This window comes from Protopterus annectens, chromosome 9.part0 (genome assembly GCF_019279795.1).
Source record: "Protopterus annectens isolate FY-2018-M chromosome 9.part0, PAN1.0, whole genome shotgun sequence".
Classification (NCBI taxonomy): Eukaryota; Metazoa; Chordata; order Ceratodontiformes; family Protopteridae; genus Protopterus; species Protopterus annectens.
In genome coordinates this window covers 626,939,154-626,962,836 of record NC_056743.1, presented here as the reverse complement: position 1 = coordinate 626,962,836, position 23,683 = coordinate 626,939,154, and the positions used below count along the sequence as shown (strand labels likewise).

Sequence of the window (23,683 nt, the reverse complement as noted above, 5' to 3'; positions counted from 1 at the left end):
ACACAGTCAATTTAAAAAGTCAAGACTGATACCATCCCAAACAAGAACATTCTTGGGTACAGAATTGGACACAGTAAAACAGATGGCATTCCTAACTGCAGAAAAACAAGAACAACTCCTCTTTACTTCTTGGCATTAACAAAGCAGAACAAACTAACAGCAAGGAAAGTACTGCAGGCCTTGGGCTTCATGGCATCATGCATAATCCTGGTCCCCCATGCCAGACTGCATATGAGAAAGCTACAGTGGTACCTAAAGAATTTATGGTCTCAACACAGGCACAGCTTAGAAACCGAAATACCACTAATCCCATGCCTGAAACAAGAGTTCCTATGGTGGGCTCAAGCATGCTAGTCAAACCCAGGCTTGCCCTTCCACAACATTCAAGCAAGCCAAACCATCACAACGGACGCCTCAGACCTAGGTTGGGGGGCACACATGCTGGACAAATGCATACAAGGATTATGGACTCCAGACCAGCTGCACCTGCACATAAATCAAAAAGAAATGCTGGCAGTAAAACTAGCAATCCAGAATTTCAGACCATTCCTCAAAGAAGGCCATTTAATGATAAGGACAGACAACACCACAGTCATGTGGTACATCAACAAACAGGGAGGCACTCATTCATACCCCTATGCAGAATGACTCTGGACCTTTGGAATATGGCTCTGAGCTACAACATCCAGTTACAGGCAATATTTGTACCGGGAAAAGAAAACATCCTAGCAGACATGTTAAGCAGAACTACCTCGGATGCTCACGAATGGATGCTACACCCGACATCTTCAAGGCCATCACAAAGAAATGGGGAATACCACAAATAGACCTATTCGCATCCCCACTCAATCACCAGCTCAAGAAATTCTGCACAAGGACATACCACCCACTTGCATGGAAGGTGGACTCTCTATCCTTCAGTTGGAAAGGCCTGACAGCATATGCATTTCCACCTCTTCCTTTGATGCACAAGGTACTACTGAAAATCAAAGAGGAATGTCCAAGGATAATTCTGATAGCTCCAAATTGGCCAAGACAACACTGGTATCCATTGCTGAGGAGCATGTCTCGGGGGAGAACGTGGACACTACCCTTAATGCCTTTGATGTTAACTCAGAACGACTACAACATCATGCATCCAAACCTAAAAACTCTGCAACTGACTGCCTGGAACATTACATAACAGCAACTAACCCAGAGTTATCCCAAAGGGTTAAAGACATTATCCTTGAGGCCCGCAGACCTTCAACAAGAAGGAACTATGCAGGGAAATGGAAAAGGTTTGTCATTTGGAGTACTGAAAGAGGAAAAGATGTGTCAAAGATAGATATTGCTAACCTCCTGGAGTACTTGACAGAGCTTCTCCATACAGGCCTGTCCTATTCCTCCATCAAGATACATGCATCAGCTATTTCTGCAGAATACAGCTTGATCCCCTGTCTTCTCACATCCTCTACTCAGGCAGTTCCTCAGAGGAATCAAGAATGTAAAACCTCCTAGGAAACCACCATTACCAGCATGGGACTTGAACTTTGTGCTAGAAAAATTGACACTCCCTCCATTTGAACCAGCAGCAACAGCAGATCTTCAACACCTATCCTGGAAAACTGCTTTCCTACTGGCAATTACTTCAGCAAGAAGGGTTTGAACTACAGGCCTTAATGGCAGTACAACCCTTCCTAATCTTCCATCAAGATAGAGTGTCCATGAGAACTAATCCTACATTTATGCCTAAGGTGGTATCCAGAGTGTCTCTAAACCAGGCAATCCACCTACCTGCCTTCTTTCCCAATCCACAGAACAGGGGGGAAAGACTGCTGCATACCTTGGATGTACATAGACAGTTGCGCTACTACCTGGACAGAACCAAGGGCAATAGAAAAACTGACCAGCTTTTAGTAGCTTATGCAACAGGAAGGGAAGGAAAAGCAATTTCCAAACAGACAATCTCCAAGTGGATAGGAAATTGCATAAGATTCTGTTACTCCTACCATGGAAAGCAAATTCCACAGAACATAAGACCTCACTCTACAAGGGCTACAGCCACTACCACAGCTTTCTTACGAGGAGTGGCTACCAAGGACATTATTGAGGCGGCTACTTGGACCTCCATGCATACATTTGCCAAGCATTACAACTTACCTCTATACTCTAGATCCCGAGCAGGGTTTGCCACTGCTGTATTGCAAGGGATCCTAACTACACCATAATTCTTCTTCCTCCTCCCCTAGTTTGGCTATGGTATTCTACCCATTTGTTAGGACTGCAGATGCATCCTTGAAGGACATAGTACAGTTTTGTACCTACCATAAATGTAGATGTCCGAACAGGATAGCATCTGCAGTCAGGATTACCCACCCTCCTTCCCCTCTGTGGTACTCCTAGGGTATTTACCCTCCTAATAGCTAGCTAGGGGGGGATCTCTTATGGTGTATTTGTTTGTATATATGTACATACATGCTTATTTTTTGTGTTTGCCTACTATTTTTTTTGGAAACATTGGCATTTACCCAAAATTTATTTTTCCAAGAGGGCAACTGGCATCTGGGGCAAGAAACACTGAGGAAAATGGCGTCGGCTGATGCCTTTATACCCGAAGACCAGCAGAGATGACGTCGGGTGAAGTGCGACGCCAGCCGAGGCCAGACCCAGACTTTGGAATCCGGCCGACCGAAGGGCTGCCTGACGACAGGACAACCCATTTGTTAGGACTGCAAATGCTATCCTGTTCGGACATCTACATTTATGGTAGGTACAAAACTGTACTATTCCTCTCATCCCCTGCCTGCAACAGTAGTTTTTATGGAGGGCAAAGGCCTGTCACGAAAACATGGGACGGCCCTTCACTCTACCGCCTGCCAGCCAAACCTTAACAGACGCATCAGATTATGCCTTGGGGGGGCCCACATGGCAGGAAGATGCATTCAGGGTATGTGGGCACCAAATCTAATACATCTACATATCATCCAGAAAGAGATGCTAGCTGTTCAAAATGCCTTAACAGCCTTCAAGGACTTACTTCATCCAGGACAACTACTGATAAGGCCGGACAACACCACAGTCATGTGGTATATAAACAAGCAAGGCGGAACACACTCATACCCCCTTTGCAGATTAACCATGGCACTGTGGGACACAGCTTTGACCTACCAAATAAATCTTCAAGCTCAATTCCTGCCAGGAAAACAACACTCTGGCAGATGATTTAAGCAGAAACCTTATGGATCCTCACGAATGGAAGCTAAATCCACAAGTATTCAGCATGATAACAGAGAAATGGGGGAGCCCAGACATAGATCTATTTGCCACTCCTCAAAATTATCAATTGAAAAGATTCTGCACAAGGACTTATCACAGACAAGCATGGAAAGTGGATGCCCTATCCTTCAGTTGGAAAAACCTGTCTGTTTACACCTTTCCCTCCTCTGCCTCTTCTACCCAAGGTCCTCCTAAAAGTCAGACAAGAGAAGCCAAAGATGATATTTATTGCCCAGGACTGGCCCCGCCAATACTGGTACCCAATCCTAAGGAACTTGTCTCAATTCCCAGCTTGGACCTTGCCTCAAAGACCACAACTACTGTCCCAGCAAAACCATCAGATCCTGCACAATCACCTACAGACTGTGAACCTGGCAGCATGGCTAATCATGTAATCATACAAACGACACTTCTCAGTAAAGCTGTGATGGATTTCATTTTGGAAGCCAGAAGGCCTAGCACTAGAAAATCTTATGCTGACAAATGGAAGAGCTTCTGTGCTTGGAATCAAGCACAAGGAACTGATACAGCAGAACCACATATTCCTCAGATATTACAATACTTGACTGAGATGCTTGACAAAGGCCTATCTGTCTCATCAATCAAAATCCATGCCTCTGCCATTTCGGCTCATTACAATACAGAGCCACGAATCTTTTCTCATCCTTTACTAAAGCAGTATCTTAGAGGAGCCAAAAACCTAAGGCCTCCTAGAAGATTACCTGCATGGGACCTCAATTGTGTGTTGGAAAAGCTCACCCTGCCTCCATTTGAACCAGCTGCTACCGCTGATATAAAGTTCTTATCATGGAAGACAGCTCTGCAACTAGCAATTACTTCAGCAAGAAGAGTTTCAGAGCTACAGGCCCTCATGGCTGTAGAGCCTTTTATCATATTTTACCCAGACAGGGTGTCTCTGAGGACAAATCCTACTTTTATGCCTAAGGTGGTTTCGAGTGTGGCTCTTAACCAAACAATTCATCTGCCAACCTTTTATCAAAATCCACAGAACAAAGGGGAGAGAATTCTGCATTCCTTGGGCGTACACAGACAGCTAAGAGTCTACTTGAGCAGGACAAAAGCTCTAAGAAAAACTGAGCAATTACTAGTGTCATATGCTGCAGGATCAGAAGGAAAGGCTATCTCAAAGCAGACAGTTTCAAAGTGGATAAGCCACTGCATCCGTTTCTGCTACTTACACCATGGTAAACCTGTGCCCATGGGCATTTGGTCTCATTCCACCAGAGCTGCAGCTACTTCGGCAGCCTTTCTCAGAGGAGTACATTCTAGAGGCTGCTACTTGGAGTTCTGTTCACACCTTTACAAAGCATTACCATTTGCCTCTCTACTCTAAGTCCAGGGCAGGCTTTGCCACTGCAGTGCTGCAGGGCCTTATAGCTGCACCTAATGCTGTTTAAGCTCCAGCCTCCCAACCATAGCTTTGGGATTCTACCCAAATGTAATGACTGCAACAGTGAAACACGAAGAACATAGTACAGTTGCTGTACACTTACCGTAAATGTAGATGTTAGTGTATTCACTGTTGCAGTCCAGGTTACCCTCCCGCCATCCCCCTGTAATTCTACAGTTTATCTTTCCTTCTCTATCTTCTACAGCCTATGTGGTGTATTTGCTTGTAGATGAAGGTAAAGTTCATATTGATGCATGTGTGTGTATGTATGTGTGTGTGTGTGTGTATATATATATATATATATATATATATATATATATATATATATAATAAAATATTGCTACCTTTATGGGGGCACCTGACATCGGGGGCAAGAAAAACTAAAGAAAGTGGCGTCTGCTGCCTGTTTTATACCCCTGATGACCTGACGTCATAGAAGAGAAGACAGCAACCGACGCAGGACCCAAGACTTTGGAATTCAGGCCGACTGAGGGCAACCTGCCAACAGATTACCCAAATGTAATGACTGCAACAGTGAATCCACTCTAACATCTACATTTATTGTAAGTGTACACAACCGTACTATTTGAGCATAATGCTTTTCCCTGCAATTGATCACTAGCTTCTGTCGTTGAACTGCAAATCTGTGCATTTGTTGGTGTCTCTTCCTGTGTTGCCCTGGTGCTACTGGGTAAGTTGTCCATTGCAGGTGTGGCAGTGCAGCATCATAGTCTTGCATCTTCCTTAATCTTTGTTCACCTCAAGTGTGGCAGTGCTAAACTAATTCCAGTTACTTATGCAGGAGGCAGTTTGTTTATATTTTGCTTAGAAGGAAGCTTTGCATTACGTCAGTGGACTAGTCTGCTTTCAGACTTTGTTAAACCTAGCAAAAGCTGTTTGGCAGACTGGATGTTCTAGAACAAGGTTGTCCAACTAGTTTTATAGGACACACCGAGAGCCACCTGTTGGATGCCCCTGCTGTTGAGCTTCAGAGTGACTGTGTATTTCAGCGTGTACTCTTGTAAATGTTAAATTATAGCCATTAGCAGATGTTTGGTGTATTTATGTTTAGTCATTTATTTTTGCAAGGACCTACTGTCATTTTGAGTAAGTCCTATAACATATTACCTAACTGACCAGGCTAGCAAACCCATCACCTCTAGCCTACTGTTACCCACCCTTCTGTATGCTGCTGTTGTATTTGTCAACCTGCATAGTACCCATTTATCTTCGCTAGCAAGAATGCTACATCAAAATAGCTCAGTTTGTGGCTGGTGTGCCTTATAAATTCACTCGCTGCATGGCACTAAAAAATAAATTGTTTAGAAATCCCTTACTGTCTAATATTCACACAACTAAAAACTGTTCACAGTCCGATTTTCCAACCTGAAAAATGCCAAACACTAAAAAAAAATATTATCCAACCTTACTTTCATCAAGGAGTCTTTGTTCTGCTGACAAATTCTTACAGCACCCAGTTAAATCAAACAGTACTGCAGGTAATTCATTGTACTCTTCTCCCCTCTCACTAACCACCTTAAATCCTTAAAGCTACAGTTGAAACAGCACCTGAAGGTCGCAAGACTTTGCTCGTGTCACACTTGGCTAATCCTTCACCAGACTGTCAGTATCCAGTCTATCCCATGCTGTTTTAAAATCACTGGTGTCAGCCATGCTGTTAGCCTCATGCGTATCTGCATGGACTAAAGGACTTTGGGTATATCTAGGATTGCTCCACAGAATCTCCAGACCTATCTTTTTCTGTATAGGTGGCAAGCAAGACTTAGCCCAGAGTAAATGGGTAAATCATTAGGACAGGATACACATTGCAGTTTGCTTCCCTTCCAAGATCTGTAGATATCGCTTCTGTCCTCAAAAGCCAGCTCAGGGTTGCTCCAGTCCAAGTCGAGTTGTTGCTGGAGCAGGGCTCCATGTACCCAGTCCTTCCAAGAGGAAATAGGAAAAGGGTACTACTCAAGACTCTTCCTAGTACTAAGAAAAGCAGGGTCTTTGAGGCCAGTCCTGGACTTGTCAAGATTCATCTGTTTGCTGGTGGTCCCCAGTTCAAAATGCTGACTCTTCAAAAGCTCCTGACCATGCTTTCCCTGCAGACTTGCATCATTACCCTTGATCTCAAGGACTTCTGCTTCCATGTTTCCATAGCAAAAGATCACAGGAGTGATCTCCATTTCAAGCCAGGCGGAAGCCATTTTTAGTGTTGTGCATTGCCCTTTGGCTTGTCTGCTGCTCTGAGTAGTAACAAAAATGTCTGGTGCCAGCAGTTGCCTTTTGCATAACAAGGAGTGTGCATATCTTCTCTTACCTTAAATGATTACTTAATCCAACCAGAGTCCGTGAAGGAGTTGGAAGACCGTCTTCTCCAGACCATGTGGGGTTTTCCGTGAACATAAAGAAATTCAATCTTACTTTTTCAAACAGCTTAGTGTTCTTGGGAGTGTTGCTACACGGAAAAACAAATGGTCTTTCTCCCTCAGGAGAAGGTCCTTTATCTGGCCTAGTACTTCAGATCACTAGTGCAACAGGAATCTATCTCTGCTAGAGAGACCCCCAGAGCTCTGGGGTACATGGCCGTCTGCATTTTTATTATCTTGATTCCTCAAAAATGCATGTTGCCAGTACATACACTTCCTAGGCTTCAAGATGTTTTTCCCATGCCTGAAAAAAGTGCTGTTATGGTGGATAGAAGCCTATCCTCAAAAACATGAGGTCCCCTTTCAGCATCACTTGGGATGCTCCAGACAGCCTGGTGCACCCTCTTAGGCAGTCTGCAAGTGCAGTACAAGTAGGAAACTGTGACATTAAGGCTCACTTGACTAGGGCATTATCCTTTTTCATTAGCGCATTGTAAAGTGAGGGATTCTTAAGTATTCTAGAGACAAGGTACCTTTACAACCCACATCAATCAAAAGGCAGCGATAACAAGGTGTACAAGACCGTGATGGCATTCAAAAAAAAGTTGTGGAAACCAGACACCCTTTTGATAAAAAGACCATCACCACAGTGATGTACATAAACAGGGAGATACCCACTCCTGCTCACTCTGCTGCCAGGCTGTGCAGCCCTGGAAGGTGGCACAAGAGATGTTGCATCTGATTGGTTTCTGGCAGTCCATCTGAGCAGAATAATTACAGACCCACACAAAAGGATGCTAGTAAAGCATATATTTGTAGGAAAAAATGGTGTGTGCCAAAAGTTGGACCTTTTGCCTCTAAATAACACAGGTAGTTAAAAATATTGCTTGTAAGCCAAAAACAGGGCCTGGAGAACAGGCACTTTCTATGTCCCATAGACCGATTTACTTCTAGATGCCTTCCCACCCATACCTCTGGCCAAGGCAGCATTGGTTCTTTTGCTGCACAACTTGAGCAGGCAAGTATCTTGGCTACTTCCACAGGACGTGGATCTCGTGACACAAAACAAAGAAGCCACCATATACCCCACCTTACACACCCTGAAGCTGGCAACCTGGAGGAGGATATAATACTTTTCCCCAGGAACAGCTCTTAGACTATATCTTAGCTGTTCTAAAAGAGACCAAAAGACCCTTTACTAGGAATGTGTACATATCAGAGTGGAAAATATTTACTGTTTAGTGCCAAACTAAAGATCAGCAACCAGTACTAGCTCATCTCCTCTTGATGCTGACTGTTGCTACTCCATCAAAACTCCTGTCTCAGCCTGCTTGCCCATCAACTCTTCTGTTTTCAAAACCTATGATTAAACATTTCCTCAAGGGTGTCATCTACCCTAAGGCTCCCTGGAGAGCTCCCACTGCCGGGACATCAATTTTATGTTGGAAAAGCTCACTCTGCCTCCTTTTAAACCTGCTGCCTCTGCAAAGATCAAGCCTTTAGCATGGAAAACTGCACTTCTGGTAGCAATCACCTCGGCTATGAGAATGTTACTGGCACTAATGTATAAGGGGTCTTTCATCATATTTCCCCAGACAGTTACTCTGAGGACTAACTCCACTTTTATGTCCACAGTTGTTGCTGAACTCTCCCTAAAATTAAACTCTAGATCGCTTTTGCCTTTTTCCCAGATCCACAAAACAGAGGGAAGAGAACCTTGCATTTTTTTGGATGTATGCAGGTAGCTCAGGTTTTACTTGGACACGACAAAAATTTCAGGAAGTCGGCCCAACGTTTTGGGACCTTTGCTACTACTGAATTTGACAAACCAGTCTCTAAGTGGATCTTTAACGGCATTAGCTTTTACTGCAAATACCATGGCAAAAAGGTGCCAGACCAAATTAGAACACATACTAAAGTCATACCCAGTACAGCTGCTTTTCTCGGGGGAATACCCATTAAGGAAATCCGAGAGGCAGCCACCTGGTCTTCACTTTACACCTTTAGCAAGCACTGCAACTTGTCCTCCTCCACTTTTGTCACTGCTAGGTTTGCCTCTGCAGTTCTGAAAGAGCTGTGATCCTCTTGACTTCATCTCTTCAACCACCCATCCTATAGCTTTGGGAATCCTCCCAGTGAGTTCTTATTGCAACAGTGAAACATTAGTATAGTACAGTACAGTTCTGTCTTGATCTCTTACATCGCCACATGAACACAAAAGACAAAACATAAGAAAGCTCTGCAAATAAGTCCTGAAAGGGCAAAACCAAACAAGGAATAAAACCAAAAGGCCGTTCAGGACACTACAGATGAATTTAATAAGCACAAGCTATCACAATGTACAAAAGCTCTCTGAAGAGGATCTATCACTAAACATTCAAATCCCATTTAACATATGCAAATGTGTAAATAGAGCATGACTTAATCAAACACAAATGCATTAAAAACTTGAGTATAAAAATATAGCATGTGAATCCTTTCCAAGATCGCAACAAACTGTTATAACATTGCACAAATACCTGTTTTTCTAATATTCAAAACTTAATGCATGCAAAATGTGTGACATAATCTAATACAAACTTATACTAAAACAGTTCATGCTAGTGAATACTTACGAAAATGTAAAGTGTGTGTAACTTGTTTAAAATCATAGATGCAAGGCGCCTTAGGGTGTTAAGATCCTGACTATGGTCTGCACTCAAAAGTATTTATCCATTTATATTCCATTCTTTCTGTTCTGTTTTGAATGTCCCCACCCCTGTACACATTCAAAGAAACATTTTCCAAAACCACAAGCTTAAAACCATGCTCTCAACCTCCGTCCATGATGTGTTTGCATAAAGCATTTTGCTCATTATTACGCCTAATATCAGACAAATGTGAGCAGATTTTTTATTTTTTTTTTTACTTTGCAGTTAGTCCCGCTGTGGTGACCCGTAACCGGGAAAAGCCGAACGACACAACAACTTTGCAGTTAGTCTAAAACATTTGACATTTTGTACATGTGGCCAGGTACACTAGATCAGTTGTATCATGGGTTGCAAAGCGCCTGATCTCCTATTTTTTCCATTGTTGGATGAATAAAGGATGTATTACTGCCTGTATATTTAAAATAGATGGACGATCTACTTGGGTGGTTACCAACTTTTCTATATCTCGCAACTTTTTTTAACATAAAGTTCCTTATAACACAAACACTGTTTCAAACTGTTCTAATAACCAAATATGAGTTTTTCTGTTCAACAGTTTTAATTTGTCCATATGTGCTAGAATATGCCAATGCCTTGATAGATACTCTACTGCCTTTGTATGTTTATTATATGATATCCGCATAGCATTGGATGTCTTGGCTCTATTTGTTTTCATTTTTACTTGTATTTTTTTAATCAGATCTATCCTATGTATTTGCACATTCTCCAAAGGCTTATCCTACTTTTAAAAATTGTGGCCTATCTCATTAAGTTGTTCATCCAAAATCACTTGGTCTGCATTTTTGTCCTCTGCCCTTTTGGTGTATTGTTGAAAAGAAAAGTAGGATGCATACTAGATCTAGCCAAGTTATCATCCTTGTATATTTTTGCCATTAGTTTTTTGTCTACAGTTATGTACACTGTAATATCCAAGAAATGTACAAAATCTCTGGCTGTTTCATACTTAAATTTTAAATAATTCACGGTTTTCATTAAATAATTAGTACATTCTTTCAGTGATGATTCAGTACCTTTTCATAGCAAAAGGACATCATCTACAAATCTTTTATAAAACATTTACAAAACTGCACTGTTAACTTAATTTTTTCCCATCATACAGGGACAATATTGGCAAAAATATTTGCAGCATGAGTGCCCGTCTCTACACCTTTTATCTGTAAATAGTTTTTGTTCTGAAAGGTGAAGTCATAATTCTCCAAAACAATGGAGGGATGTTCACAAATGTTTATCTTTATTGGAGAGTTTTGTGTTAATAGCAAGATGTTCTTTGGTCATTTGAATACCATTGTCATTTGGATTACAGTAAATAGGGGTCTACATCAATATTAACTAAGACGTCCTGATCCAATCTAATTTGGCAAGACCAGCCATAACTGATGTAAAAAATCATTTGCATCAAAAATAAAGCTTTGTGAAAATGTTAAATGTGCCTTTCAGTTCTTTCTCTAGATAAATTGAAATGGGCTCACTGAGCCATCCCCTGCAAAAACTATTGGTCTCATAGCTGTGTTACGATTTTTACATATTTTGCATAGAACATAATAAATGGGTATTACTAGATGAGGAACATAAAAATACTTCATCAGTTCAAGACCAGGCACTCCATTAATGTGCATAGAGTAGATGTTAGAAACAAAAATATAAGTAAAATGAAAGTAGAAAGTGTTAAGACATTCAGTGATATGTGGATGGTGTTATCATATATATATATATATATATATATATATATATATATATATATATATATATATATATATATATATATATATATATAAACTGTTTAACAGATAAACCCATATTTAGTTATTTAGTTATAAAAAGTTTGAATTTGAAACAGCACTTGTGTTATAAGCAACAACTTAAAAACCCATGCTTGCACACTCACACACATGAGTGTGCACTATGTACAGTCTTGGACTGCATTTACTTCATTTTTCATTTGTGAGGATATCTATCTTAGAAGCACAGATTCACAACTCTTGTCAAGCGAGCGTCTTTGAACGTTCATGTTGTAGTGAGTATTGGGTGATTGCTAATGTGGCATACAAGAAATGCTACATTCTTCGTGTTTTTTTTGTGTATGTGTGTTGTGTGCACGTATGTACACATGTGTGTTTATGGTTGGTGACATAGTGCTATAATTTAGCTTCTCTTATTAATGTTGTTCCAGCTTTTTGTTTAATGCTTGTGTTTAAGCCAGGCTGTGCTTTTTTGTGCTTTTCCTGGTGTGGGCTCTGCATATTAGAAACTAGCATATTTATTTCATTTTCCACATAGGCATGTAATGAATTCACAACTCATGTCATGAACTTGCTTCGAGAGCAGAGTCGAACACGCCCCATCTCCCCGAAAGAGATTGAACGGATGGTGAGCATCATTCACAGGAAGTTCAGCTCCATACAGATGCAACTCAAACAGAGCACATGTGAAGCAGTTATGATTTTGCGTTCCAGATTTCTTGATGCCAGGTAGGAAACATTTTGAAAATGTTCATGGTTTGTTCCTGTCCAATCCGTAACCTCTTTTCCAGTTAGCACATTGAAAGTGGCTGGTAGGCAGCACAGGAACTTCAGGGTATGAGCTGCTAATGAGCTGCTTCTGTAATCCAGAGTTGTGTTTCGCAGCCTCTGTTCGTTTCTTTCATTCTGAGCAAGTCACATAACCAGACGGTGATCCCATGTAGCCCCCCAAAGCGACAGTCCAATAGTCTTAATTGTTTACAGATAAACACAGTGAGAACGTGTTTATGCTGGCCAGTATGAACAGTGTAGCATTTCATATACTCACACATTGTCAGATTACAGAAGCAAACTGTATGCTGTGACATTTTTCACACATTTCCTCCAAACAGGTCTGTATTTGTGACAGTTTGGATGTTATCATGGAGGAAATTATCAAATAGGAGTCTGGTCACAGCAGCATTGCTGTAGAGTTAACAAGGTCTACAAAACTTCCAGTAATGACATTGCTTTCTGCTTTAAATGTTCTGAGATTAGGTTTTACAGAGCAGCCTAACTAGGTGTGATGACCAGGGTGAATAGTGCACTTTCTGTACTTCACCCCCCCCCCCCCCCCGATTCTGTTAATGTATTATCACTGTATGTTGTTCCTTTCCAGTGTTTCATTGGCATTTTGGGGTTATCTGCCAAGGGAACCCAATACTGGCCAGCTTTCAAAAGCTCAGTCCCCCAAGACAGCTGATTAGCTGAGCATGTCATAAAAGGGAAGCCTTCAACTGTTACAGGAAGGGAGCGTTCAGTCTTTTTCTGCCATCCAAAGAAGAAAGTCCCCTGACTCTTCACAGGATCCACAGCTGATTTTTCAGGCTTAGTGCTCAGATAAGCCCCATTTGGGGAGAACCCCTTCCTCTCATTTTTAGATTTATTCTTCTCTTTCTATTTTTTAAATTTATTTTATTATTTAATTATTGTTTACAGTAATTCCTTTGGGAATTTCTGCTTGTGATAGTGTTTTTTGGCCTCTGTTTTTGACAAATGATTATCTATACTGTCAGACACTAAGGGCTGTGTCATGCAGTCAGAACCAGAAATTAATTGTACCTGTCTTTGTCGTTGCTACGCTCCTTTATTTCCATCTTTTGACAGGAAAATATTGCAAAACTTGGATTTTTTTTTGCATTGTATATTTGCTGTATGTATGACTCTGCTGTTAACATTGGGTCACGATTTTCCACAAATTAATTTATTTGAATATACAGTGGAGATTTTACAGTAACAAACATATAGTTTCAACAGCTATTAAATAATAATTTGTCAGCTCTTTATTTTTAACATTGGTTTGGCACATTGGCTGCTTTGGCATTTAGATTTTATGTATTGGAAATGTTTTGACTTCTGTCAGTTTTAAAAGAATTCTTATTCTTCAAACTGTAAGTCAGTTTTTTTTTATGTTCTGTCTTTAATTCCTATCTATACTACCCCGCCCCTCTTTTAAATAGTCTTTAGTGTGTGAGTGAGTTTTTCTCTCCTATTTACTGTTCAGTAGTCTCAACTGCATTGGTAATTTCTCCCCTTTACATGTGGGTATCTCTACATACCATTGCTGGTATTCCCCTTCCCTTTCTTCTTTATTTACCTTTAAAAAAAAAAAAAAAAAAAGCTGTATTCACTTTCTTTCTAGTACAACAGTGCGTGTGTATGGTGGCCTTTTTTTTCTCGTTATGGCCGATAAACCCTCTAAAGGCACCAAAAATGTGAAAGGAAAATGCCTAACTCAGATGGACTGTGTGTGTGTGTGTGTGTGTGTGTGTGTGTGTGTGTGTGTGTGTGTGTGTATTGTCTTTGTGGTCCATCTACAAGAAGACTGTGATCTGTCATGGGTTTAGTTCCAGAACCCTGATAGATCGCAAAAACAAACTTGTCTTAAAAGATTTTCTTAAGTCTGATTTCAGAGGCCCTATCTGGTCCGAAAACAGAAGTCAGTTCGTCCTCTTCCTCCTCTTCTAAACCGAAAAAGCAAAGTCAGATTTTATGTTCTTCGTGTTTCACTGTTGCAGCCATCACATTTGGGTTATCTGCCTGCAGGTACCCCTCAGTCGGCCCGTGTACCAGAGACTTAGTATTTCTGCTTTATTTGCTGTCGCTCCAGGATTGACGTCAGGGGTATAAAAACAGGCAGCCGACGCCATTACATCAGTCTTTCTTGCGGAGGAGACCGAAGCAGAAGCAGTTCGTACGAGTGCCAGTCGGCCGCTACCTGAATTTTCATTTCCGAATTGAATCATCCTGATGTCTTCTAAAGCCAAGTACCCCGTTGGGGATCCTTTTTTCTTGCTCTAACCGATGTCAGAAAAAGTTAACAATTGCCTTGCCTGTGGAAAGCAAATACCACACCGAGATTTCCATTCTTACTGCATCACCTGTTTAGGCCCAGACCACAACGTACCTCGCTGTTTGATGTTAAGTTGTCTATCTCGCCTTCATTCTTGCTGGATGGGTTCGGAGCCGACCTTGGCTCCGACTCGGCCACTCTAAAAGCTCGAGAGTTGGTTCCACCGGCTCGAGGCTCCCCTTATATCCCACAATGCTAGGCGTGAATTACCTCAGATCTCGTTTGCCGCTACAGTGATCGAGGTGTTGTTTTTCTACCGGCTTCAGGTCAGTGGTATTAGATCAGTCTAATAACTTTTAAAACCCCTTTTAGCTTAGTTTATTTCTCTGTTTACCCTTAGTGTAGTGGATTTTTATCCTTTCTACCCTTATCCAGCCCCTTTCCCACAAGAACTGATAAGTTCTTTCCTTAGGCCTTCGGGCCCTTCCATCCCTAATAGTGGTGTGCTTGTGTTTTTGTAGGGATTTATATTGTATTACAAGCTAACTAGATTTATTAGTTTAAATTTAGTTTAAACTTTATATTTTCATAGTGTAATCAGTGTGTGTGTGTTTTTTGTGTGGTGGTTACACTTTCGGTTCCTTGAAAATGTCCAAGGATTCAAAGGTCTCAGGCTTCAAGAAGTGTGACTCGTGCTGTCAGAAAATGTCTCTGACAGACGGTCACACTTCTTGTGTGTACTGCCTGGGACCTTTACACCTGCAGGACTCTTGTGCTGTATGCCATGGCTTGAGCCCTAGAGTCCTGCAGGAAAGAAAAAACAAACTCATTCTAAGGGGTTTGCTTAAGCCTGAAGGTTCCCTAACTGCTACCTCTGGGAAACCTTCCAAGGCTTCTAAGACCTCGACTCCAGCTTTAGAGTCGAGGCCTAAGGCTTCGAAACCTACTGCTACATCGGCTCCGGCTGGAGCCGATGAGTCTTTGACTACAGCTTCTGTGGTTCCCTCGGCTCCGGCTGGAGCCGAGGTATTGGAAATTCCTGGGTCCGCTCCGATCAGACCATCGTAGCCGACATCGAGAAAGAGGTCTAGGTCACCATCCCTTGGCTCCGTTCATTCGGCTCCAGCGTCTCCCTTGCTGTCTGAACGGAGCCATAGGTCTCACTCCTCTAGGTCATCGAGGCTTTCGGATCATGACCTTCAGAGGGTAGTGAGTCGACTTCTAAAGTCCGAGGCACTGGCCCAAATGCTTCAGAGCCCGACTCATCAGTCGATGCTTCAATCTGTCCCTCTAAATATTCCTCCTCTGACTCCTTTGAGCTCGGAGCCGGGGCGTCTCGGAACCGAGACTGTGGTAGCATCAGAGCCGATACATTTGTCTTCGGTTCCGTCGTCGGCTCCGATTTCTTCCTTTGAAGAATCTCGGCGCCGGACTTCCCTCGTCGACTCCGAGGGGGTGAGTGGCATCAGACCCTTGTCCGACCCCGCTCTCCCTCTCGGTGCTTCGGCGCTGGTGAGTTCGGCTCCGAAATCGGCCTCGGAGCCATCTCTGTCGGTACCGAGGGGGGTTCTCAGCTTCTCGGAGCGGGGACCTTTGGCTCTACCTGACAGGGGTGCATTCGAGGTCATGCGGAGTGTGTTGGAACCTGGTTCAACTCCACAGTCGGCTCCGTCCGCCCCTCCCTCCTCGGTGCCTCAGGTTAAGTCTACTCTCTCCCTCATCCCTGACTGCAGAGAGCCAACTCTTCAAGAATCCCCTGTGGGGATTTCATCCTCTTCCGAGGCCTCTCCTGATTTGGCAGGGGAGCCCCCTAGGAAGAGAAAGTGTAAGAAGAAACACATAGACTCACCTGAGTCTGTCACCTCTGACACAGATTTAGAGGATTCTGAGGGTTCCCCCCGTTCCCCTTCTGAAGATGTCTCCTTTGCAGACATTCTAGAGATCCTCAAGCAGAGGGGAAATTGGCCAGCCCTTAACCCTTCGGAGGATGAATCTGTGTATCTTGAGGCATTTGGCTCTCGCCCTTCCACCTCCTGGGTGTCTCCCCCCTTTGACCCCCTCATGCAGGTGGTAGCAAAGAAAGCTTGGACGGCTCCTGACTCTGTGGACCCTACCCCCAGGAGACCTTCTAAGTTTATAACAGCACCAACTGATAAACAATTTCTGACCAAAGGAGTTACGGTGGATGCTATGGTGGTAGCTGCTGCCACCAAGAAGGAACTAGCTGATCCTTCAGTGCCTGTCCATCCCCCTAACAAGGAATCTAGGTCTATGGACAGATGCAGGCGAATGTTTTCATCAGCGACCTTTGCTATCGTTAAGCTGAACTACCTATGCCATTTCACTCGTCTCCAGAGAGACTTGATCAAGGAAGCGAGTGACATGATGAAGGATCCTACAGCTGCAGGTTTTCAGGACAAGATGAACGCCCAGCTGACTACCCTGAATTCTATAGCTAACTCCTCCATGCGCCTCCTTTCATATGCGGCTGACGGAGCGAGTAGGGCCGCAGGGGCAGGTGTCGCCTTACGCCGGCATGCCTGGATGCGACTATGCAATTTTGCGGACCCCTTTAAAACGTCTTTCACTAATTCCCCGTTTGATGGATCATCTCTCTTTGGTCCTCAGGTGAAAGAAACCTTGACTAGGTGCGAGACAGATGGCAAGACTTTGTCTGCCGTCGGAGTCCGTTTTTCTACTCCTTCTAGACCTTACCCCAAAGGCCAGAAAAGTGGGAAAATGTGGTTCCGCAAACAATCTCAAGGGAATTTGCCTGGCCTTGCGAGTCTGTTGCCCTCCAGAGGCAGAGGAGGGAACAATAATGGTAGACGTCGCCCCAGAGGCAGAGGGGGGTCCGCAGAACCAGGGCAATCGAGAAACCTTTTCCGATAAGCCCTTTCAGCATCCCTGAGGTGTTGCCCGACTGTCCACCTTCGGAGGCAGTCGGGGAAGATTGTCACTGTACCCAGAAGCCTGGCTATCCCTAACTCAAGACAAGTGGGTACAGTCCATCATTTCGAAGGCTATTCCATTCCCTTAGATTCGCATCAAACCAATCAAGAAATCCCTTCCAGATGTTCCACCGCTCAAAGGGATCTTGCAGCTTTGGAAATTTCAAAGCTGCTTGCAAAAAGAGCAATTCAGCCAGTTCCAGCAGACCAGCAAGGATCCGGAGTCTACTCCAGGTTCTTTTTAGTTCCAAAGAAAACAGGGGACTGGAGACCAATTTTGGATCTCAGTATCTTGAACAAGTCTGTCAAGAAAACAAGATTTCGGATGGTCACGCTACAGTCCATCCTTCCCCTATTGGGAAAGGAAAACTGGATGTGCTCTATAGACCTTCAGGATGCGTACTATCATATAAAAATGAACAGACGCTCCAGAAGATTTCTCCGCTTCAGGCTGGGAACCAGTCCATTTCAATTCAGAGCCCTGCCCTTTGGACTCACCACTGCCCCCCGGGTGTTTACCAAATGCATGGCAGTGGTAGCTTCTCACCTGAGACATCAAGGATTCCAGGTGTTTCCATATTTGGACGACTGGCTCCTCACAGCTCCCACCAAGCATCTTCTTCTAATGGCCAGAGACTACACCTTTCGCATTTGTCAAAAGTTAGGCATCTCAATAAATTGCGAAAAGTCTGTTTAGTCGCCTTGTCGTGCTATTACCTTCATAGGCGCAAATCTAGACATAGTCAACATGTCAGCGACACTAACAGATCAAAGAATAACAGACATACGCAAACTAGTCTCGCTTCTCTTTAGCAGCAACAGAGTCAAAGCCAGGTTAGTTCTGAAAGTATTGGGGATTATGGCGGCTGCCATACCTCTGCTTCCATTAGCCAGATTCCACATGAGAATCCTTCAATGGATGCTCTTCACACAATGGTCATACCAGCAACTTCCGATGTCCCACACCATTATGATTACGCAAACATGCAAGAATCGTCTTCTGTGGTGGATGTCTTCCCCTCAGCTCTTCTTGGGAAGACCCTTTGTTCCTTCCCCTCCGGTTGCTACTCTGACAACGGACGCCTCCTTGATCGGGTGGGGGGGGCATTATCAGGGCAGAACTGTCCAGGGCATATGGCGACCAGACGAATGCCACTTGCATATAAATGTTCTAGAGATGAGAGCAGTGCTTTTAGCGTTGCAAGCCCTTCAAGACTCTCTTCCCCTGGGAACGATAGCAATCCAGACGGACAATATGTCTGTAGTGTGGTATATTAACAAACAAGGCGGAACCAGGTCCTATCCCCTATGTCGAGAAGCACTCAGACTGTGGCAATGGGCGATTTCTTCTCAGCGTTTTCTGATAGCAACGCACATCCCCGGGAAGTCCAATCAAATCGCGGACAAGTTGAGCAGGGCTATCCTCATGCCTCACGAGTGGTCTCTGAAAGATTCTATTGCGAGAAAAATTTTTCTAAAGTGGGGTCAGCCTTGCTGCGACCTTTTTGCTACTCCCCAAAACAGCAAGTGCAGAGATTATTTCACCCTATTCCCGTTACCAGGCCAGCCCAGCAGAGACGCTCTAGTCCAAGTTTGGCCCCGGGGACTTCTGAATGAATTTCCTCCCTTCCCACTAATCTCTCAAGTGATACAGAAAGCTATCGCTCAGAAGGCCTCATTGATCCTCATTGCTCCTTACTGGCCTCGACAGGTTTGGTTCCCCTTTCTACATCAATTTCTGTTGGAGCAACCTTGGCATCTGGACCTAGTTCCAGATCTTTTGATCCATCAGTCGGGTCAGTTACATCGCTCCCTCCCCCTCTCTGAACCTCACTGCTTGGTTCCTCCAGTTCCTACCCTAGCCAGGCTTCCTCAAATATCTCACACTGTTCGAGATATTTTAATAGCTTCACATAAATCTTCCACTCGGAAAATTTATCTTAGTAAGTGGAAACGTTTTGCCTATTGGGCTCAAGGAAAGGATTTAGATCCTTTCACTGCTCCCATCCATATGGTTCTTGATTTTCTAGCTGAACTCTTTCATGCAGGTTCATCTCCTTCTACTCTCAAAGTTCAATTGGCAGCTATATCTAACTTTCATGTAGGCATTTCAGAGTCTGCCATCATGTCCCACAAGCTTTGCAAAGCCTTTTTGAAAGGAGTTTTTCTTCTCAGGCCTCCTATAAGAAATCCTCCTCCTCCTTGGGACCTTAATTTAGTGCTCAGTTCTTTGATTCTTCCCCCTTTTGAACCTGCAGCTTTCCTGTTCATTAAAATTGCTATCATGGAAGACTCTCTTTCTGGTAGCTATTACTTCAGCTAGAAGAGTTTCAGAACTTCATGCACTCAGCTGTCGACCTTATCTGTTGTTCCATAAAGACAGGGTATCCTTACGAACCAACCCGTCCTTTTTACCTAAAATAGCCTCTGCGTCTAACCTAAATCAAAGCATTGACCTCCCTGTGTTTTTTCCAGAATATTCTAATAGGTCTGAACAAAAATTGCATTGGCTAGATGTTCATCGTCAGTTAAGGTACTATTTGGATAGAACCAAACAATTCAGAAAATCTGACCAGCTGTTTGTCTCTTATGCAGAAGGCAGAAAGGGACTTTCTGTTTCCAAGGTATCACTATCTAGATGGCTAACATCTCTAATTTCCATTGTTTATGAAATTAGACACCAAAAGCTGCTTAACAAACCTAAAGCCCATTCCACCAGAGCTTTGGCTACTTCTATAGCCTTCCAAGACAGACTGCCTATTGACACCATTTGTGCAGCGGCTACTTGGGCTACTCCTCACACTTTCATTTCATATTATAAGTTGGATTTAGCTTCTAGGCATAGAGCTAACTTTGGTTCCACTGTTCTCAAGAGTCTGTTCCGTTAGGCCACCCGGGACAAGGTGCTAGGGACGCGGTCCCATCCAGCAAGAATGAAGGCGAGATAGACAACTTAACATTTAGAAGTTATGTTCTTACCATAACGTTCCATGTTAGTTGTCTTCTTCTCGCCTTCTTTCTTGCGTCCCACCCTCCTTCCCCCTGGCCTGGACAGACCTAGAGGAGTTTGATTGTGACCTCTCTTTCTACCACCTCTTGCTATAGGTATATGCTCTGCTGTGCATATTTCCTAGATCAGGCTTTAGGTCACCTTTCCTCTTCCCCTTTGTTTATAGAGGTGGTCTATCTTTTCCCAGTTTTTTTCTGGTTGTATTATTAGCTGGGCCTAGCTCACAAACGAGATCTAAGGTAATTCACGCCTAGCATTGTGGGATATAAGGGGAGCCTCGAGCCGGTGGAACCAACTCTCGAGCTTTTAGAGTGGCCGAGTCGGAGCCGAGGTCGGCTCCGAACCCATCCAGCAAGAAAGAAGGCGAGAAGAAGACAACTAACATGGAACGTTATGGTAAGAACATAACTTCTAATTTTGTGCCTTGTTCAACGCCAGAACTATTCGTTGCTGGGCCCTTATTGTTGCTAAATACTTTCACTCTTTCTCTGTATTCAGAAATGGCTTCAGTAAGCCATCCGATTACCGATCTTCTGAAAAAGGTAAGGATAAAGATAGAGACAGACCACACAGGTCCAAAACTGCCAATGACGCTTCCCTTAAGCTAGTCACCAGTACTCAGTGAGGTGCTTTTGCAACCCCTGATGCCCGCTTCAATGAATTTGCAGGCCACTACCAAGACCCGTTCGGAGTACGGTATGCCACAAGACTCTTCTTTGACTACAGAACCTGTATATGTCTCTACCTTGCATGGCTCTGGAGCCGCTGAGCATGCACCAGCTTATGAAGAAGTTCTTCACATTACTGATATTCGACACAAACTGATGACTTTCGCTTCTTCAGTCCTCTCAAGTTTCTAAGGCCAAGAGTACGAGCTACGCCTAAAAAACAGAGGACCCAAACTCAAGCACCTGCTTCCTTGCCACAGCACCAAATGCTTAAAATGTCAGAAGACCTGATTATGCTGATTAGGGGAAGCCAGCCTTCCTCTGCTAAGAGAGAGAGACCTGTCCCCAGCAGCTGTAACAGACCAAGAGTCCGACGACTCTGAGGTATCTGATTATGAAGACATGCCTTTATCTGCTTATGAGGATTCAGATGCAAAGGAATCCATACCCTCTGTTTCTCCTATAGAGGATTTTTCTATTGGTGAAACCTTACATACTTTAAGAGAGCATTTCCACTGGGAATGCCAAGACTATCCTCAGTCCAAAAAGTGACTCTGAGAATTTTTAGATTTGCCACAACATAGAGCTTTAGCAATACCCCCAGTTCCAGTTCTAGATGTTGTGGATGATGTCTTTATGGAATCCAGTCTAACTCCTGATACTTTACCCCCTGCTCCTAGGAAACCAGACAGGTACTACCTGACTCTCTCAAATTCCTTTTCAAAATTCCTTTTGCAGACCCAGAGATGATCTCCTAGGGGCCTAAAGGTATATCCCACCCCTTCGGACAGGGATTGCAGAGCTTTAGACAGATGAGGTAAAAAAGTATACACCTCCGCTACTCTTGCCATTAGGTCATTGAATTGCCAGTTTCACATGCTGAAGTACCAGCAACATATTATGGAACTTGAGCAAAAATTAGCTACCTTTACAGACTGTGCAGAAAATAAAGAATTACAAGAGCTTATGCATTCTGCAAGCCAAGTCAGCAAGCATACTTTGCAGTGTGGCTTTGACGCCCTAGAAGCATCTTGCAGGGCAGCAGTCACTGGTTCTGTACTGAGAAGGCATGCTTGGCTTAAGGAGAAGACCTTGCCAGACCATGTCAAATCAAAATTACTAGACACTCCTTTGAACAAGGATAATCTGTTTGGCACCAAAGCAGAAGAGATTGTTAAAAAGATGGAAGAAAAAGCTAAATCTATGCAGACAGTCAAAGAATTCTTGTCAAGTACAGCCTCCTAGATGGAGTAGGCATTGCCCCTCGAAACATTGATCCTTTCCAGCCCTCTCTAGGCCATCTTCAACTAGACACAGGGTAAACAGACCCCCACACACACACTCCAATCTCAGGGTATGCAGAGATATAAGCAATGGAGTGCCTCCACTTCAAAAACAGGGAGTGCTAAGCCACCCCCTTACAGAAAGAATTCACAATGACTTCTTAACTCCTCCCCTCACCTCTTCCTCCTAGGGGCACGAGCAGTTGGGCAAACTTGCCTACCATGCAGAAAACTGGACTTCCATCACCAAAGACCGATGGGCCCTCAACATTGTATCCCAGGGGTACAAATTTTACTTTCACTCCCTGCCAACACCAAAAGGGTTCCAAGATCTACCTTCAAACTAGAGGGCAGAGGCACAAAACCAAGTCCAATCCCTGCTCTCCATAAGGACAATTCACCCTGTTCCTGCAGAACAGATAGGTCAAGGGTTCTATTCCAGAGTTTTCCTGGTACCCAGAAAAGAGGGCACTTGGTGCCCAATCCTAGATCTCTCCATTCTAAACAAATTCCTGGTGGTACTAAAGTTCAAAATGCTCGCCCTTCAGCAGCTGCTTCCTGTGCTGGCCAAAGATGCCTGGTTAGCCACCCTAGACCTAAAAGAAGCCTATCTGCACATCCCTATCAGGGACTCATGCAGGAAATACGTACGCTTCAGGGCAGGATCTATGCATTATCAGTTCTCTGCACTTCTCTTTGGCTTATCCACTGCTCCCAGAGTATTCACAGAGTGCCTGGCTCCAGCCATTGCCTACTGCAGACAGAGAAAAATTTAAATTTACCTGTACTTGGATGACTGCCTGTTTCAGGCAGACAGTCAGGAAATGCTGTTGCAGCACCTGACATTTGTAAAGAACCTTCTAACCTCCCTTGGGTTACACTATCAACGAAAAGAAATCAAAACTAGTCCCCAGTCAAATGATTGTATTCCTGCAAACAAGCTTAGACACAGCATCCCAGATGGCATTCCTTACTCCAGAAAAACAAGCCTATCTAACAGGCTACTTCACTCAAATGGCCACAGTTTCCAGCTATCCACAAGGAAAATCCTGCAGGCTCTGGGGTTCATGGACTCTTGCATTCTAATTCCATATGCCAGACTGCATATGAGGAAACTTCAGTGGTACTTAGTTTCTAGGTCCTGAGAATGTTGGCACCATTCATTCCTATCATACCTTGTCTAAGGACAGAGTTTCTTTGGTGGGCAGCAGCATGCAACCACAACAAA

The 23,683-nt window shown here is 43.6% G+C and overlaps 1 protein-coding gene across 2 annotated transcripts in view; it reads left to right on the top strand.

Moving 5' to 3' along the window:
• Window positions 1–23,683, top strand: part of PBX2 (PBX homeobox 2) — a 1,189,058-nt gene that overhangs the window by 555,447 nt on the left and 609,928 nt on the right. For both annotated transcript variants that reach the window (XM_044083193.1, XM_044083191.1), the window contains exon 4: window positions 12,030–12,220. In XM_044083193.1, coding sequence (XP_043939128.1) covers window positions 12,030–12,220 — 191 coding nt within the window. The remainder of the gene's footprint in view (window positions 1–12,029; window positions 12,221–23,683) is intronic.